This window comes from Diuraphis noxia, unplaced genomic scaffold (genome assembly GCF_037042655.1).
Source record: "Diuraphis noxia isolate RWA-SAM2 unplaced genomic scaffold, SU_Dnox_SAM2 contig0001, whole genome shotgun sequence".
Lineage (NCBI taxonomy): Eukaryota > Metazoa > Arthropoda > Insecta > Hemiptera > Aphididae > Diuraphis > Diuraphis noxia.
Window position 1 is genome coordinate 38,814,721 of NW_028301711.1, and position 21,270 is coordinate 38,835,990.

At 32.3% G+C, this 21,270-nt stretch overlaps 1 protein-coding gene and 1 long non-coding RNA gene across 2 annotated transcripts in view; both read right to left on the reverse strand.

Annotated features, from left to right (window-relative positions):
- Positions 1–605, reverse strand: part of LOC149060660 (uncharacterized) — a 37,354-nt gene extending 36,749 nt beyond the window's left edge. The window contains exon 1 of the long non-coding RNA XR_016189933.1: positions 402–605. This is a non-coding gene — a long non-coding RNA (uncharacterized LOC149060660). The remainder of the gene's footprint in view (positions 1–401) is intronic.
- An 8,405-nt stretch (positions 606–9,010) lies between these two features.
- The window catches only part of LOC107168411 (G1/S-specific cyclin-D2), a 61,692-nt gene continuing 49,432 nt past the window's right edge, over positions 9,011–21,270 (reverse strand). Inside the window, exons 4-5 of the mRNA XM_089216134.1 lie at positions 14,349–14,485; positions 9,011–12,797 (exon numbers count right to left, since the gene is read on the reverse strand). Coding sequence (XP_089072260.1) covers positions 12,651–12,797; positions 14,349–14,485 — 284 coding nt within the window. The 3' untranslated portion in view covers positions 9,011–12,650. The remainder of the gene's footprint in view (positions 12,798–14,348; positions 14,486–21,270) is intronic.

Genomic DNA, 21,270 nt, shown 5'->3' on the forward strand with positions numbered 1-21,270 from the left:
AATATTAATTTTTCGCGGAAATAATAATAGTAGTATCGGACTTGTGTGACCTACTATGTACAAGCATACTCGATTCGTGCAGTTTATTATAATAGAAAACTGCATGTTTCACTATATATATATTATATATATCGTCACCATTTATGAGCCAGTGATAGAGGCCCGTTATTGCAGTTGTTGGTGACACGTATTTATAATAATATTATGACTGCCCGATGGTTTGAGTGGTAAAGCGTGATAAATACCATACTGAAAATTAATTCGCATCACTCAATAAAAAGACAACATTCAGGTAAACTGAATACAACATCGTTTTCCCAAGCCCAATATTAATTGTCTCCTATACATTATAGATTTTATGAAATTTGTCTACATTTATAATTTATTATAGTTTATGTTACCTCGTATTTCACGTATGGGCTGTGCAATTACATACATTTATCAGAATGAGAGGGTCTCGATAGAAGCGCGTGACAGAAAGTCATGGTCCATGGCAATCATCTGAGGAGAGTGATGGGCGGTGTCTTGTGGAATAGACCTTGGTATGTTTTTTTTATGAATTTATAATTATAATATCTGCTAATAAAACTAATAACTAAATAAAAATGCTGATAAAACTATAGCATTAAGCAAAAATAAGAGATAAATTAATGTTATTAGTAATAACTATAACTTATTACTGTTCATAAAATAATAAGATATGATTATTACTTCAAACAATTCACAATTAGTTGATTACGTCTTATGCGTGGGTCACTGTTGTTCGGAGGGGAAACCCTTTTAATCAAGAGTTGTATAGAAATAATTCAATCGCCTTCCCCCTCCACGTTGTTAGACACGATTACAACAATAAGCAACATCGCCACCGGTGTGAGATTGTAAATGAGCATGAAAAATCGTACAGGCATCATACCTGTAGACCTCGTACCATTTTTTTTTCGGTGCAAGTCACTATATTATGTTATAATGATATTAATATCGCATAATACCTACATCGCAGGCATGTCGTCTGTGTGTATAAAACATCATATTATAATAATTTACAAGCTCTGAGCAGCTCATGTTGGTGTCACGAAAATCGTAAAATGTATACGTTGCTGGAAAAAAAAATTGATCAGAATATTTGAGGTTCGAAACTGAGTGAAACCGAATCAATATATTATTATTATTTTTTTTATGATACTGACTCGAGTATAATAGGTAATATTATTATTATCATTGTTGTCGTCGTTTTCTCTTCAGTTTTCCTTTGACAGTCTTAAACACACGGTATTTGTATACGTAATACGTATACTTGACGGTTACCACATACCACGGGTGCATATAATATATTATTATTGCGTATTCCTCGAATCCTCGTTTTATTTCTTTTTGACCTTTGTCATTATTCTGTAAGAAGACAGCATACCTAGTTCACATCTCGCCTTTAATGTTATACAAAGTCAAACCTCGACGGCTAAATGATTCTCATCAAATTAGCAAACCGCGGTACCTATGATACCAAGACATGGGTTAATACCGTTCATGTACTAACACGGGCACACCGAATCGTTCGAGATTTTTTAACACGTGTCAATATCGTTTCCCCGCTGCAGTGCATCGCGTGGGAATATAATTTTAGGTAAAAATTAGTCTTTATATATTAAGGTATAATACGGCTAAATTAAAACATCGAATAATTAAGTGTTCACATAAATTATAATTAATATTGTACTCACCTGCAGGTGTAGTACATAATATATATTTATATATATACTTATATAATACACACACACACACACACACACACACACACACACACACACACACACACACACACACACACACACACACACACACACACACACACACACACACACACACACACACACACACACACACACACACACACACACACACACACACACACACACATAGTGTCATAGTACACAAGTGTATGCACTTAAATTTTTATTTACCTTTTGTTTTGAAACAATGTATTTCGGATGCCACCATGAAATAGTTATTTTAACAAATACTAGTAAAGAATGTAAATGAATATAAAAAAAAGTTGAATTCTAGATTTTAATAAAGATTGTTAGTAAACATAATATAATTATTTTGAACATATCTTTTGTTAAAATAGGTATGATAATATAGTAAACTCAGTATATTATATTGCAATTTAAATCGTTGATATTGTATGATTTTAATGTAATTAATTATACTATTTGTTTAGAACCTAATTCTTATAACAGAAACCGAACATAAAAGGAACGTTGTATCAATGTTAATTGCACGTTGTATATCGATTATTAAATGTAGTATTATATATTTCACAATTTTTGTGTTTATTTTATTTATAATTGTATTATTATTATTATTATTACAAAACGTAATCATTTTGATTCACTGAATATTAAAATTGTTATATAATCAGCTAATAGTTGCAGGGCTTAGGAACAATAAAATAAAATACAAAATTCTCATAGGTATAAATACTATTATTAAAATGAAAAACAGACAACAAAGCAACATGATTTAAAAATCGCACAACACATCTTCTATATATACAATTAACTAAAAAAGGTAAAATTAAATATAAATGAACATTATTTTTATCAACAACTATTATTTGTAAGTAATTGAGCAGCAAATTAAAATGGGTGTACAATGTATAGGTAAATAACGTAATAAAACTTAATTGATTTATTCGCAGTGTGTACAAATGTCAAATAGAATAGCCGTAAAATATTTAAATTATGTAATATAACTTACACAAACGTTTTATAATGTCAATGTTTCAAAATATTCACACATTTTTTAACGTTTAAGGCTATATAATATGGTGACAGTAACGAGTAATAGTACCTATAGTAGAAAGTCTTGTTAAAAAAAAAAACCTTATACATTAATTTTGTAATAGTTTGAAAGAGTGTAATGTGTTATGGATGAGACACTATTATAAATAAGAAAGGGAGTAAATATATTTAAAGTTATTTATTGAGCATTTCAAATTTCATATGGACAATACTGTAATAAGATTGCACAATAATCTAATATAATCTCCCCCCTGATCAACATGCGTGTATATGATATTTAGTTTAGAAAATCTGCTCGTAATTTATAATGCTACAAAGTTTTATACATTCTATTAATATTATAAAAATACATAACTAGGTTCTAATTTAACGCGTAAAAAATAATGTGATCTCATACATAATAATTTATTTGATCATCATTTCATTGTTTTTAAATTTCAAACCTCATTATGGGTAATGCCTAATATTAAAGTTCGAATAATTACACCTAATACGACTTACTGAAAAGTATCAAAACAATCAAGAAATAATTACAATTTATAAATAAAACTACACCTACTGTAGTCTGTAAATTATGTTATAAATTTGGAGGGCTTTTATTTCTGTAATTTCCTTTAAACTTCGCACAAATATTTTTCAGTAAAACTCACACCGATTAAATCCATATCTAGACTAGCTCAACTCGTGCAACTCCTAACCTAACCAAAAAATAATAATAACAATATAATAATATATTTAAATTTTTTTGTAATAGCAAAACAAAAAATAAGTGGAGGAAAGATTTATTACCCAGCAGTAATTATTTCTCAGTCTAGTTCTCTGGTTTTTTCTCTCCCTCTATCTTTTTTCTCCCTCATTGTGTGTGTATATATGTATAGGGGGATCAAGGGCCCCACACGAACATGTAAACATGTTTAGTGAGTGTGGTTTATTTTTTCTCCTTAATGAATTATAGTTCATAATTAAATAGATTTAAAATGTATACATGTTCTATTTAATATGAATACATTTTTCATTACTGATTTAAAAAATATTATTATAATTCCATCCTTAGAACAATTAAGTATGCCATTACATTTCTATTGTGTAAATATGTTCTTAATCAGCAATATTGTTAAATTTATGATGTGATTAAGTGTTACTTTATTTCTGTCTTTAGTTAGGCAAATATATATTATTATTTTTATCAGTAATATTATCTGAATAAAGTAATCTTATTATATCAGTTTTTGAAACTAGATTCCAAACTATTTTCAAGTGCTAATCTAACTATCAATAATTTAAATGGCTCAAAATAAGTGGAGGAATAAAAAATGTAAATTTTAAAAAGTAGATAATTGCTATACCTTCCAGTACAACCCTCCACATCTTATTATAAATTTAGGTTTTCATATTTTATTCAAAAGTTTTGGTCGGACATTGGACATTTATTATACCTAATATGTAAAGTATGTAAAAAATGGAATAGTTTAACTGTTTCAATATTACTTTTACTAATACCAGACAAAATAACACATTAATATATATATATATTTTTTTTTATTTATTAAAAATTAAAATGTATCAACATATTACATGTTACTACAAGTTAGTTATAAATAAATAACAACATTAATAATTGAATACAACTTAAAAATGACACGCAATGCAGTGTTGAAGATTCTGCATATTTTCATAATTTTGTAACTATTTTTGAGTGAAGTTCCTTTGAAGTCGTTTATAAATGTTATCTGAACACTAAATAATATAGAAATTTATAGAAATTTAACTGGTATTCAAATATACACAAATAATACACCAATCTAACAATAGATAATAAAATAATATTTATTAGCTGTATGGAACTATAATCAAGTACCTACTTACTATAAACAAAGGAGAAAAATATGTTTTTCATGTATCTATATTATAAGTGATTTATTTTAAATAAAAAGTTAACGCAATAAATAAATTTTGTTTTCAACCAACCACCTGTTTTGTACATATATTTCAGTAAGTGTAACAATCGTTACAAAACAATCGGTTATCGTTTACCCGACAAGCGGCAACAATAAATATAATACGTAACGACATTTAAAAAATTGATTTTTATTTAAACTTAAGATTTAAGACAATCTATTTTATTTAGCTTAAAATATTAGTGTATAATTTTATGTTAGACACATAATTGCATATACGTCATAAGCCACGATATTTTGCACTGACCGATAGCCGATAGGTCTAAATGGTATGGCACATAACCGATAATTATTTGCTCTGCATAATATATTATATAAAATCATAAGACCATATTTCATTTAAAAAAATGATTAAATTAATTTTAATATTTAACTGTAGTATGCATAAGTATAAATACCAAGGTAGTTTTGGAGTTTTTTTTTATAGTAAATAATATAATAATTATCTTAGAATACTAAAATATAAAAGAGAAAATATGTATGTCGCTTATCAGTACCTATTTATCATTCCATTATTATATTGATACTGACGTATTTATTATAATTCATAAATCACTCATGAGCAAGGCTGTGCATTTTAATATATTAAAAAACAAGTGTAAAACTTATAGGTACATCTAAAAGTAAGAAAATACGCAAAATAAACTAATTATATGTTAAGTACCAATTAATAAATAATATGCGTACAATACTTAAAAATATTTAATGAAATGCGTAAATTAAATTTAAAAAAAATTATTCTTTATGAAAAGGGTTTTATTTTTTGAAAGAACTGATGAACATTTTTTTTAATATTTGAAAAGTCTCGATCTTAAATATTCAAATATTTTAATAATAATATATTAACGTAAAATACCATGTTGCCATATACATTATTTCGTCCTGAAAAATATGCAATACAAATAGTTGTAGGTATGTGTTATAATATAATATACTTACGCTAGTGTTTAGAATAGTTTATTGAATTGTATCAAAATATAGGTATTTAACTTATTTTGTATTCAAATTGAAATTCTTTGATATCATATGACAGCCTTGCATATAGACTATAGCAAAGGCGTGGGATCGTATTTTTTATTGGTAGATCTAAAATAATATTTTTCAAACAAGTTCGTTTCATATACCTTGTAGAATAAAAAAATAAATTTATTATTTATTAGTAATTTTATTTTTATTTAAATATAAAATAAGTAAACTGTATCAAATTTTCTCCTTCGATAAAATAAAAAAATAAAATAAGCTTTAAAAATTGTTTGTTTTGCTTTCGTGTATTTATTATTAATTTCCATCTATAATGAGCCTAGTGTAAATAAACCTTCAAATAAACATAGGTATATATAAAAGATAGATAGGTACTTAGTAAAAATACCTAGAAAAATAAAAGCAAGATAATTTATCGTTAATAAACGATAAGAAAATAGTTTTTTTTTAAACAATTTTTTAGTGTATAATGTACTTTTTTCTTGTTCTATTTATTAGCATCAACGTCCATCTTAAATCTAACTAAATTCATGTACGTAGTACACTAATACTCATGCTGTCTGAATTCGATGCGAATTATAGATAACATTTTGGTACATCATCAATGGTCCGAAACTCGTAGCAATATACAATTAATTTTCAGGGGCCTCTCTTGTACAAGTGTAGTGGATACATTTAAGGTTTATATTGTAGGATGTAGGTATAATATAACACGCAACTAATAATATATCTCTGTGTCGCCCACGCTTTTGAATAATGAGTTTTTATATTTTTGTCACACGGGAAAATACCAACAACATATTTTCATGTTGGGTTCTATAAAAATTCCATTGAAAACATTTTTTGAATGACAAAAAATATCGACTATATATACGGTTAACTTACTGTATGACACCACCGGTACAGTCGGACAACAATATAATAATAATAATAATAATACAATAGACGTGTATTGCGATGAACGCAGTATAAAGGCGCATAAAAAAAAACACGAAGGGATGATAAACAACAATCGGTGGCCGTGGAGAAGAGACGATTCCGTCGGAACGCCTCGTCGTCGTTAGCGGTATATACACTGATGACAGAGACACTTAACTAATAACCAGAATGGTATTCACAAATAACCATTAACCATGTAGAATGTATTTACTTTTTCACAATGTTTCGCTTTCGACTCCGGTTCCGAATCATTTGATCACAACTGGCAGCGCCCAAACGTTCATCAATTCAATCATAATATGTTAAATAACAAATATAAAATACATTACTATGCACGGGTTAATTTTTGGCTTAAATAATAGTAAACATACCACCTGTAATTGCTTGTATACTGCAATACTGATCAAGAGAATTCCCCTCCGTCCAACCATATGTTGTTTGAATTATGCCCTTCAAAAGTTTCTATCAAAACGAGAAAAAAAAATGTTCAACTCTCATCCTATAAAATCAGATGACACACACAACACAACATCCACCACCCGACTCGTTTCAATACAGCAGAGCTACCATATAGACCTACACTACTCTATCTACCTTCGTCGACGATATAACCATAACTTCGTTTGATTCCGATACAATCACTGCCACTAACAACCTTCAAGACCTCCTAACCCAGCAACAAGAATGGTTCAGCTGTTGGAAAATTAAAATTGACGAAAGAAATTCTACCCTACAAATGTTTATTCTGTTCGTCTAAACAACCAATTAATCCCCGTGGATATTTCTGTTAAATACTTAGTACTCCTCTTCGATACAAGACTAATAACCTGGGCTAACCTGCAGATTAAAGCGAAAAAAACATCGCTTAACCTTATAGATATCAAGACTACTTCTTCGATTAAAAATCTCACTAAATAACAAAAAACATCGATTTACAAACAAATACTACTCTCTGCAATGACATAATATAGCATTCAACTCTAGGGAACCCCAAAAATTCAAACCTTATTAAATTTCAATCATTTCAATGAAATTGAAAACTTCAACGTTCAGGATTTGCTGTACACCACCTGTCGCTGTCTCGTCTCATGAGAATCACCAAATCACCGAATACAGACTGCTTTCTAATGTGCCACTCATAAGTACTTCTAAATGGTTGAGGACGTACTAAGCTGCAAAGAACAAGACCATATTATATGATATACGAGTCTGAATTAAGATCAAATCTACGGATATCTGCCCCAACCGACTGAACCCTCCCCGGACAAACGAAATCCAGTAGAACAAGAACACAAGTTGGCGGGTGCGAATAGATGGTTTAACCATTTTTTTGAATATTACTCTTTATTTTTTGAGGTGCTGTGCTGCATGCCTGCAATCGTCCGATGTATGATGTGTTATTATATAGTATCTTTTACTTAATCTTTGCACAATGTGTATACATCAATAAAAGATGGCATCAGAGGAGTAGTTTTGTTCACGCAGAGCCTCATCTGCAGTAGTCAATTAAACAGGAACAAAAAGTACCAGCATACGTAATTTAAGTATTCACGTTATCTATATGATGCTGAAAATTAATGTTACCTACATAACGGTTATTAACAAATAGGCGTTTTACTCATTTTTTTTTACCGTACAAAATTACAAAAATACTTTTTTGTTTTTCGAATAAGTATATATTATTTGGAACCTACATATAAATTATAACTGATTTCAAATATTTAAAAAATGAATATCGGTGCAGTTCATATTTATTTTTCAAGTCGTTGGCGTTTATATCATAATAATTCATAATGTACATTGTACAACCGCTGACATGCGCCATCTACGATCGGAACAGTTTTCCGTATAGGTACTGCAGTTGAATCTCATTGGAACCAATGGAACCGTTTGAATTCAAACCGAACACATCCGTAGAACTTAACTCATATGAACACGTGAGTACACACGACAACTATAGTTTCTCAGTTAACGCACAGTTTCGCAATATGTGATAATACCCACGTGGTATAAAACACATAATATTGAAAACTTTCTACGTATTTTGGAAAACTCGAGATAATAGTTTATCTTCATCGGCATTGAAAATGGCTTTCTAATAATACAGAAATGTCTTGATAGCTCGCCAGTAGCTCTTTTTTTTTTTGTCCACTGAAGTGTTTATAACTTTTGTTCGAGGTAAACAACTCGAAAAATACGTTAGTCAAATTATTTTCTTTTAATCCTATCACTATTTTGTTTATCGAAACTCGACTGTATGTCTCACGCTCAATTGATCGGTCGTTATGATTCATTTAGGACATTTACTCCTTAAACAAAAAATAGAACACATTTTTATTTCAGTAAATCTTTTTTTCTTTATTGATATTATAGTATAATATTGACCTTATAATAAAACGAATAAGTACAAAAATATCAATATAATGTGTAAATAATAATATATATTGTTACATGTTATAAGTTCGTAAATGCATAACCACTGCCTAACAACATGATGCGGTGGTTATCTACTTACAATTTTATTTATGTTATTATATAATATGGTCAGATAAGTATATTTTTTTTCTTTATGTATATATAATAAAATGCTGTGCAAATACTTTTTGCGTTGCCAAAGACTCGCAAAATACGATTAACAACATTGAAAAACGAAAAAAAAAAATGTATAATTTACTTTTATATAATATATGTGTATAAAATAAAAATTGTGTATTAATGATGGCAATATTAAACCATATTAATGTGAATTTTGTTTAGGTACTATTATATTATGGCACAGTAAAAAAAAAAGAAAAACATAGCAAACATGACCAGATTGACTCAACTTATACATCTAATATGGAAAGTCTATATGCGTTTATTGTAAATAATATGACCGACATAGATTTAAAAGAAAAGAAAAACGTAAGCGTATTTTCAAACGAAATTTTAAGCGTTTGAGTCTTATCTAAGTCCTATTGTTTTCTTTACGGGAACACATAAAACTTGGCATTCGATGTACGAATTCGTTAGTCTATAAATATTTGTACTAATTATTACCATTAAAAAAAAAAAAGTTAAAAAGTTAAATAATCATAGCTCGATTTTTACGGCTTGTATTAAAGAAGCACATGACAACATAGTGAATATAATAATAATAATAATATAATAATAATGATATATCATATACATATACATAAAAACTGTAATATAACATTGGAAAAAAAAACAGTGTCTTAAATCTTCATTTTACATTTTCTTTAATATAATATGCTTATCAACTATATCATATATATATATATATATGTATATGTAAGTATGCGTACAATATATATTTGTGGACATAAACCTAATACAGAAACAGATGTTGTAATATGTTCTCTACAAGTTACAAGACCAAAAATATTAATATTTACGATTACAATATACTTGAAAAAAAAAAAAATATATAAATATATAATAAATGAATAAAATGAAAACATGGTATTATAATCTATATTATATTCCAAATATTTATTTGACTATTTCGGTTGGTAACAATTCTAAAATGTATTTCCACTTCCTTGCAGACACTCAACAGTCATAGAGGCTGTAGAAATAAATTGGGAGAAAATAAAAGTTGAAATAGCCGGAGTGGAAAAAAAATATTTTAATATATATATATATATATATATATATATATATATAAATTTAATAATAATAATAAAAAAAACAACTGCGTTGATAACAGTGCAAAACTATAGAGATTAGTAGAATCTTTTTTTTATGTTATATTATTTATATTTATATAGAATTCAACTTGTAGTTATATTTGTATATATTTATATATAAATATGTAATCTATTAAATAATATTATATAAATTTTTCTTTAAACAACTAAAATACACCAAATGGTATAAATTTTATTATACGTATTATTATACATATAACAGCATCATAATATTATATAAAAACGTGTGTATGTGGTGTTTGTGGTGCGACTTACATTCTAAAATAATTATAACGAGGCCAAACGTTACGTTCCTCCCCCTTTTCCCCGTTTCACTTTATCGGATTTTAGCCGTCAGGACGAAGTTATATTATATATTTTTACACACGGTTCGGGACACATCCAGGACTTACATATTATTACAATATACGCTACTATAACTATTTATTAAATATCATAAGACTACTACTACAACTACTATTACTATGGAAAAAAAAAATAATAGTAAATAAATCAACTTGGAACTGAGGTATGTATATGGTGTGCGTGTATAAAAAAACATGTTTTTTAAAATATTTTTTTCGTGTTTTCTTTTTATTTCGTCCCTCCTTGTCCGAGCCGTTAACCCACGTCCCGTCGGTACATATATACAAATATTATAATCCACAAAATCAAGCTAAATTTGAGGGGGGGACTGGGGGAGAGACAAATCTCGGGTAGCCAATGGCTTCGCGCGGATTTGAGGCCTGTGGAAGACGTGATTTCTATCGTTTTTCTTCGTAGATTTCTCTCCGAATTTTTAAACAATGGAGAGGGGCAATGCAAATAATAGAACAACGGTGTATGCTACATACTTAAAAATACTTGTCATAAAACTATTACCGTTAACAAAAAAAATATATATATATATATTTAAATATCAATAAAAATAATAAATTAATCAAATTACATCGGTATTCCCAATGGAGCAAATAAATCTTAAACTACGTAAATTTTTCTTTTTGACCATATTTTTTTAGTATTATCTTTTGTACTTTTTAATTTGAAAAACAGTAAATATAAGAATAAAATTAAAATGTACGAAGAAGCTTGAAAACCTAATAATACGTTCTTCGTGTTGGGATCGGAATCAATTTAAGTATAAGATATGTGATGGTCATTTAAAACTAATTTTAATATTATTGTAAACAAATCGTATGTAAAAGTGTAATAAACGTTCGGAAATCAAAGAAAGCAACAATCGTGAGTGATATGTTATTTAGCAATGGAAACTTGAGCTTTTTTATTTAAATAAATGTATAAAAAAAAAGACCGCCGACACAAGAGATCTTTAAAAAAAATGTCGCACCAACCATGTGCTAAACTCTGGGTCGACGAGTCTACCTTAAACGCTACAAAAAAAAAAAATTGTAATTAAATAATATAATATGTTGTAATATAATAATATGTAATAAAATATCTATCTATTTTGATATAACTTAAACTTTAATAAAATTTTAGGAATCTGTTGGTTTTTTAGGTAGCCGTACTGGCACTTTATAACTGTACATTTAAATCGAATCTTGGTGACATATGCGAAAACGAATAAAATATAAAATACCATGTTGTACACGATATACATTAAAAGTATCGCGTACATTATGCATGCCGGGATTGGTGGTTGTTCACAGAATATATTTAGGACGTGTTTCTATGAAAATTGAATTTTTCGTTATCGGATTACGTTGAGCTTATTAATGAACATTGGTTTTATAATATTATATGGTATATAAACAATCACCATTAGACTGTTTGATAAATCAGAGCTGCTGTGAATAATAATATAATAATATTAATAATAAACTTATTATAATAACATAATATGTACGGAAACATGAAGCGTATTTTATTGCCTTCCCCATTAAAAAATAATAATATTAAGTCAAAATAATCATAAAACCTAATCCTAAGGCTAAACTAATGATCTTATTATACAGTGCTTCTGAAAGTCAAAAATCTTACCAAATGCGAGTACCTTAAACAGTAGGTATATAGGTATGATATAGAATTTAATAATTGTTGTTGTTGTGCAAAATGTGTAATCAAATATGTGGACCGATGATATATTATTATCACCGATTGGTTTGTTTGTACCTAACAAGTGAACTTTACTGCAGTGGAGTATGTAATGATAATAATAATAGTAAAATAAAATCGGAATAAAAATTGTTTTGTTTTTTTTTTCTTTCGGTGTAGTTTTTTTCCTCGTACATTTATATTTTTTTGTAAGTCTGACGACGATCTCAAATCCAACAATTTGTATTATCGTCCGACTCGGCAGTCTTGTCGTACGGCTTTTCGTACATATTTTGGTAATCCATTTCCTTGCGCTGTCTCTTGTGGCCCTCGACCATTGCTTCGATTTGCTCTTGGCACGCTTTCAGGACCTCCTGGGGAAAAAAAAAACGACCATGGCGCGATTAATGAAAAGCTCTCCAAACGCATTCCAGACGAAGTGGTGACGGGGGTGGGTAGGGGCGAATGAAACGGATGGATCGACCAATATCGCACTGCCGTGCTGAAATAAAATATTTCGACGGCTTGGAGCCGTATGATGAGAACACGTAATAAATTTATAAAATCGTCGGCGGCACGGACTTAACAGTGAACACCATTAGCGAGAAACACGAGGTCTACGGGGTCGGAGCAGGAAGAAACGAGGAGTTATTATTATTCAGTGTACCTATACATAATATTAATTACATATCATTGTATATGTCCGTAAACCTACCTCTATCATAAACGAGAGTGTGGGTCGACGATTGGTGGGAGGGGAGAGCTCGAAATTTAAATACGTGTGATGACGACGAATTGCGACGGCGACGGGGCAAAAGCAGGATTGTGCTGTTAATTAACATCCGATTGAAGTCGAATGAAAACATCACACTCGGGACGGCGATAGGTAATTATGGTAATAATAATAATTATTATTATTATAATCATATCGCAGTCGTGTCGTGAATTATAATATGCATAACTGAGACAGTGAGTATGATATTACAATATTATTTCTGTTTGTGTGCGCAAAACGAATTTTTAGAACGCGTCAAACGACCAACCGACATTTAATAATATAATACCTACCTACTATACGCACGCGCACGCAATTATCATTATTTTTTATAAAACATCATGGTGAGGAGAGATGGATAGAAATCTCTCATAATGTCAACAGATACAAGAGGAAAATTTAAATGAACTGTTAAATACAGAGGAAGAGATGAATTTTGGAGCACTACAGTATGCACCAAACTTGTGCAATTGTGCAGCAAACCATATTCGTGTCACTAGGCTGATTAAGAGGCGGTATCTATAAGAATTAAAGCGACGTTATTGGTTAATATAAAGCATTACGATTTCAATAGGTAGTACAAAAGTTGTGTACTTAATCCACGAACTATTAGATTTATTTTTTTCTTTCTTAAAGAGACAAGGCATAATTGATAATTATAATTTTTTTTAATATGGGAGGTCAGTAGAAAACATACATTTTATAGTGAGAGGAAAATATTGTTTTGTCTCCCGACCCTGTTTAATATCTTATTAGTCTTATTTAACGAATATTACAAAACTTATATTTTTTTTAAAACTTGAGATTGAATATTAATTTTTCTGTGTAAATTTTAATTATTTCTACACGTTAAAATATTGATAGTTATAACAAACTTGATATTATATTATTTTCACCGATCTTAAGATCCTTCAAAACTTCAAGGACACGAGTATTATGGACAGATTTATTTTCGGGACTTATAGAAGGGCGTCACATTTTTTCTCCCACTATAATTTTAAAGACAATATAGGTAGAAAAATATATAATTTATTTCCTACCACCCATATTAAGTTACACAGTCACATGTTTTATGAAACATGTTTCTTAAATGTATTTCACCTACATTAGTTGTATATATGCTTAACACTACTGTAAAGAGAACGCTTACCTTTTTAGAGCCAGTGATGGCGTGCAGCTTATTGAACAAGTCGTACTTGTAAATGGCCGCGTATTCCAGTCCATTGAGAGCAGCCGCGATGCTGGCCCCCGCGATCACACTTGGCTTGTACGAACAAAATTTATAGTCTGAAACACAAATAACGCAAACGACAAACGTTAATATTATATAATATAGGTAACATATTTCAAATAACAATATTTATATAATAATACGTGTACTGCAAGACCTATATATATATATATATGTGTGTGTGTGTATAGTGATGAAACACAAACATAATATTGTTATTATAAAACGTTAGAATACCGACACACTATGGACTTATACACTATTATTCTATATAGATATGCATACAAAATGAATGTGCAGTGGGTACCCATGATATAGCACAAAGAAACATATTATGATAGGTAATATTATTATTATGGTGTTTTGTAAACGCAAGAAGCAAAATAAATAACGGAAAAGACCGCGGCTTAGATATTTCGCAGGCGCCTTTGCCGGTGGAGAGAGAAATCGTCGGGAACAAACATTTTGACAAACAATATATATATTATTGTGTTTTGCTCTCACACGTCACCCTTCGGCCGAAAACCGCTGTTAAAAAATACGTCGGCGACCGTGCACGAAACGAGCGTGCACACGATAATATTTCAACGTTTCCGTATATATATATAATACTATTATAACGTTATTATTATTATTATTGTTGTTATTATTATTATTTATTATTATTACGTTATTATTATCGTTACCATTATTATATACACTCTACACCGAGACACGGCGATGGTCGCGCGGCGCCCGGAGACATGATCGGCACAGCCGCCGCGACGGACCGCAGAACAGACCCCCTCGCGCCCTACACATTAACGGCGCTACTCCGGGGGGCACTCGGTAACGAGACGAGATGTTTAGATGATGTATAATAATATTGTTATTACGACGCATATATATATGTGTGTGTGTGTGTGTGTGCGTATATTATTATTATTATATTGTGTGAGCGCGTGTATAATATAACCCTCTTGGACGCGATGTGGAAATCGACCTGTGCGTGTACAATACATAATATTAAATAATATATTACATATCGTATTATTTATAATACACTCGCGTCGTCGTCGTTGTTGTGTGCGACGTGCATTATACTGCACGAGTTGGTTTTTCGGAGACTCGGACAATCCGTCAGCGGCCGGTATATACCTATTACATATGATTTTACATTATGTAGATGAGTATATTATATATATATATATATTGATATACGCCGTCCGAGAGCTGCACCGCTACAATAATAATAATAATGATGATACGATAATAGATGCGTGTGAGTATAATATAGCCACGTCAAAAAATATAATATTACACAGAGCGGCGCGCGGCGGCGTCGAGTTCGTAGACGACAATAAAAAAAAATTAAAATATTTGTCGGAAAAAAACGTGTTCCTAAAGCTATGTACATATCATAATGTTGATGATATATCTATCATTCATAGGCATATCTATAGGGGATGACTGGAGGTTCTGAGCCCTAAATATGTTCAGATGATGAGAACATCTTCAGAAACCGTCTTGTTACTAGGACACGGATGATTTTCTTAAATTAAACTATAAAAATAAAAGCATTTTATTATTGACTGATTTATTAAATTCCTTAATCGAATCCCTATCGAAAATATTTCTAAAAACTTTAATACTTTTTGACATAATATTGCGGGATAAAACAACACTTTGGGGCCAAAATTCACGTCGAACTATACATTAAAAAGTTATGAATAATGACAATATCCCATTGTTCACTTTCGAAACATTTTTAATAGAAAATGAACGATTCGTGGCACGCGGCGTTAATAATATAGTTGAGGGTCCACGAGATACGACGCGCGCTGGTGGACCGAATAGAGCTTGTCCCGCATCGTCTGCGGGGAAAAGCGTGCGAATCGCACCAGCTATGAAATCCATCGGATTTCGACAAATTGCAGGTAGCTGCGGGATGATCAGTAAATAGTTTTTCTACTGTTGTTTTCGCTTAATTTCTCGTCCAGACAACGCACACGCTTCGGGTCTAGTCGGGACGCATACACACACACACGCAAACGCATAATAGTCTAGACGCCCGGGGCCATAGCGGTTCGGTTTCTCTCTCCTACACCGCGTCGTCATCTCTCACTCAAAGCAGCTCTCATCCACACTCTCACTCTATATCCCTGTCCCTCTCTTTTACACACACACACTAACTCACAATCTCTGTCTATTTCTCTCGGTCGTATACAGGTGGTCTAAATCATATGTTGCGCACCGCATTCTTCTCGACGACCGACGCCGCCATCACCGCCACCACCACCACTACCACCGTCCTTTGTTTCGCCAACTCGATTTTTCTCCACGCGCACGCTCTCGCGGTAGGACGCTCACTTGGGGATGTCGGGTCTACGGGTACGTGACTGAATTTTTATTATCAACGAAATATAAATAATTATATGAAATATGCGCCACGCCATAGGAGGGAGAAAAATATGTGCCCGTGATTACTTAATAAATCTCGGCGATATGGGACCGCCGCCATCGCCATGTGTGTACATAAAATAATATTAAACAATGCGACGCAGCGCCATAAATTTCCGCGCAGACGCGCGACCGTGCACCGGTACTGGTTAGTGGCCATCACTTGTAGTGGAGTCAGAGGCGGTGGCGGTGGTGGTGGTGGTCGTCGGTAACGGTGCAGTGGCGGTGTGACGGTGTTGTGGAAGCGCATAGCGTTTGGAGCCGCCGCCGGACGAGAGATAAACGATCGAGAGAACGTCGTGTGACAACTGACAACCCCCGGACAAGAGGGGAGGTGGTGACGTACCGCAGCGCCGTTCTCCTCCTTCCACGTGATGAAGACATCATAATAATCGGCTGCAGCGACTGAATACCACTGATGAATCTCCGCCCTTACCTTAAACTACTACTACTACTTCTCCTGCCCACCACCCACCACCCATCAATACCGATGTTATGATAGTGCTCGCGGGAAACGATACATATGATGAAAAAAATAAAAATAATAATATTATGTAGAGGTCATCTTCTTCTCGTCGGTGGTGTAAAACAAATTAAAACCACCACCGCCACCACAGCCACTCTCGTGATCGGAGGGGAAAAAAACAAGCTATAAGCAATAACAACAACTCGCCGTCCGAGTGTAGATCGTATATTTGCGCATGATATGTATACGGGGAAGAGAGATGGCGAGAGACAGAGAGAGACAGAGAGAGTCAAAAACGGATTCGAACGTGTGTGTGCTGTATAGTGTTTGTTTTCTTATCGAGAGATCCAAGTGAAACCGCAATTCCGGACACTACATAACATTATAACATTTATAACATTAGGTAGGTTTTGCTGTTATTGCGTATATTATAATATATTGTACGGGTCGATGGGCAACGGTCAACCGGGCGCTGGTGAGTACACATTTTTTCGGCGGCAATAGCCTGCAGGCGGGTATATATTATTATTATATATACTTTTTAGGTATTTATTTTTTTACTCGAATATTGCGCCGTACGCATATTCTTTCGAATGGCCATGGGATGATCAAACGATAGATGACGGTGCACACCGCCGCGCCGCCTCTCTCACCGGAGCGGCTCATATAGGATAACCTACCTTCCACTTCTATAACATAGGTACCTGACCTAACTGTTGTGCGTATATATTAAATGGGCGCAGGCAGGGGTCGTCTCGTTTACACGCGTCGTTTAGGCTAAAATATCGTCTCCCGGTTTCGTCCAAAAAACGTCCGCATATCGCGTCGCCTGCACACCAGCACCTCCACCATCTCCGTGTGTATTGTATAGAATACATATATATAATATATTACCAATTACCATATCATATCATGTATATCAACCACTGCCGCCGCAGCCGTCTCGGATAGCCCGTCTAATAGAGGCCAGCCACATAATTTCATCGACTTTCGAAATATTTCGTTTCACCGCGGTTCTCTTTGTACTTGTCTCGCGCGCGTAAACCGATTTCGTGAATGAAACGTTTGCATAATAATAATAATTCGTATAAGCCTTAAAACCGTATACCTACCTATTAGAGGTTATAGGTATATAGTATGTATACGTATATATATATATATATATATATATATCACAGTGCACGGAGCTCAGACAGCGTTATATATGTTAAATATCCCGATATTGTATTACACAAACGATTTGACCAGAATATTCCGGTCAGTGATTAATATCTAACTCTCGTATCGGACGAGAACAGGTGGGAGGGCGAATAATATTGTCTAATAACTTCGCATTCGATTGTATTCCGATCGTTTCCCGTAGCACCAGTGTATACTTGTCTCGTAGACCGCATATAATAATAATATATTATATAGAAATAATTAAATTCCTCGCGATAACACCGCAGAGCGATGTTTTTGTGCGTTGCTGATGTGACGTTCGTAGATGTAAAGAAACGGCGAAATTGTAAAACACGAGCTTGAAAGGTAAAATAAAATGTATTCTTTTTGTATTCGGTGTAATTCGAGTAGTGTTTATACAACGACTAGTTACAGAGTTTTCGTATTTTTAATCTTCCAAATCATTTTTTTTTCTCACCGCAAAATAGTTTATGACCGACAGTGTATTAGTCTCTGTGGTAGTTATCGCATGATTACCCAGACCACTAATACCCGAAAATGCACGGGATTTGGTTACAGCAAAAAAAAAGCAATCGTTTTGTTATGGCAGGGTGCGCTATCAGAGGGTGGTTGGATGGAAAAGATTGGGCGCGGAATGTCGAAGGACGATGTGGTCGATGACGACGTAATGGAGGGGGTAAAGAACGTCCTAGGAACGGCACAATCGTATAATAATAATTATTAATATAAGACATAACAAATCCCATGCATGGCACCGCCGCCGCCGCTGCTGTAGACCCATGCGTAACATCACAGACAGATGTCGCGTCAACTGGTTGTGAAACAACGGGAGAAGGGCGACGTCACTACTGAATGGACGTAAAACGCACGTACAAAGTATATGGAGGAAAAAACGGTTTTTTATAATCAGGAAAAACGGAAAAAATCACGTCGGATAACCATTGAAAATCATATAATACAACGACAAGCCCTTACCATATCGATTACCTCAACCCCCGTAAAATATTATCGTAAATAATTACGACGTACTTACTTAATATTATATTATACGTATTAGTGAAAACGAATATAACATACGCACACTCGTTCTCCCCAAAGGCCCCCCGAGGACGACGTCTGTCGCGGGTACGCAAAAATCTAAGCCCTTGCGCAAGCATCACGTCTCGTGTGTCTATGTGTGTGTGGTTGCTGTGCGTCGCCCTTGGACCCGTTGCCACCACCGCATCAAATATAATATTATAATAAGACAATATAACACATAGATACACCGAGCCGCCAATCAAAACCGAGAGAAAACAACAAGCGACTCGCGGTACTGGAGCTGTCAAGTCAGTGGACAGCATATTATATTATATACGCACGCACAAGCAGTATTTTCCATCGTGTTATTATTATTTTATGTATGTCAAAAACGTATATTTTTTGAGGCGCCAACTAGATCTTATTATTATTATTATTATTACGTTGTGCTATTGTGTTGGTGTTGTTGTGCGTTGTCCACGTCATGTGCATTGTATACAAAACAAATCAACTGGTAACGCCGACCAACCGATGAGAATTTTTTTTTTTGTAAAAATCCCATTTGTACGTTTTACCTCTTCAGAGAGAAGTGCACAGTCGCACTTGGGGCGAGTTTTCTGTTGCGCACCTAGGCAACATGATTCAATGAAAAATAAATCTTTAAATTCGACTTTGCATAATAATGTAGTGTATTGTATTAAGGACGGCAAATGAGGGGGGATTATTGAGTTATAGAAAACTATATAGAAATATCAACCCTCTTAACTTTTGCAAAATTAAAAAATACAAACCTAAGCGAGTGTTCGATATCACACGACTTTTACAACATATTATAGTATTTATATTACACGCACGGTTATTATTATAAATATACCAACATATTATTTTAACGATAATGTAAACCGAAATGTGTACAAAGAAATCCGAATTCACTACATTGTAATGATTACCTATGTGTGTTCGTGTTTTTCATATTTTATGATGTTTAATAATGTCCAAAATAATGTAACATATAAGTGAATAGTGATCATTAAATGTTAACGTGTAAGGAATTTATTAAGATACATACACTGTTTTATTATGTAGTCGGTTCAAAAATATGTGATTATACTTTCTAGAATTTCATTATTTGATGTTTGAATATATTAATTTTGGTCGGAAAACCTTGAAGCTCGTCCAAACAACTTTTAGTTAATAAAAATTACCGAAAACTGGAATGTTTTTAGTAGCCAAAAAATACGATTCACTGATAACTGACCTGTCACATCGTAGGATAGTGAGACGTAGCTTTACAAAATGTGTACTACCGTTTTAAATATAGCGTCTGCAGTCAAACTAAAATTCTTATCGCAATTAGTCACGATAAATAATATGAAAAAAAAAACTAATTAAGCATGTCATCTGGAGATTTTACGGATAATAATTATTGTCGAATGATAACAATATTTACGACAAATGCCGACAGCCCATATCTTTCTAGTATAATATATATTTTACATTCTCTCCCACGAGTTCCACCATATTAAAAATGTATACACATTTTATTATGATATGCTCTTGTAATAAAATACACATGTAAGCGGCTTGCTTGAATGTTATTAGTATTTTATTGGTCACATTTTTGAGATATTACCTTGTAACCCGAACCGTCTACGATATACAATTATATGCTTTATTTAAATCCGACACGAATTTTTTTTTTTTAAATAGTTCATAATAATAATAATAAAATAC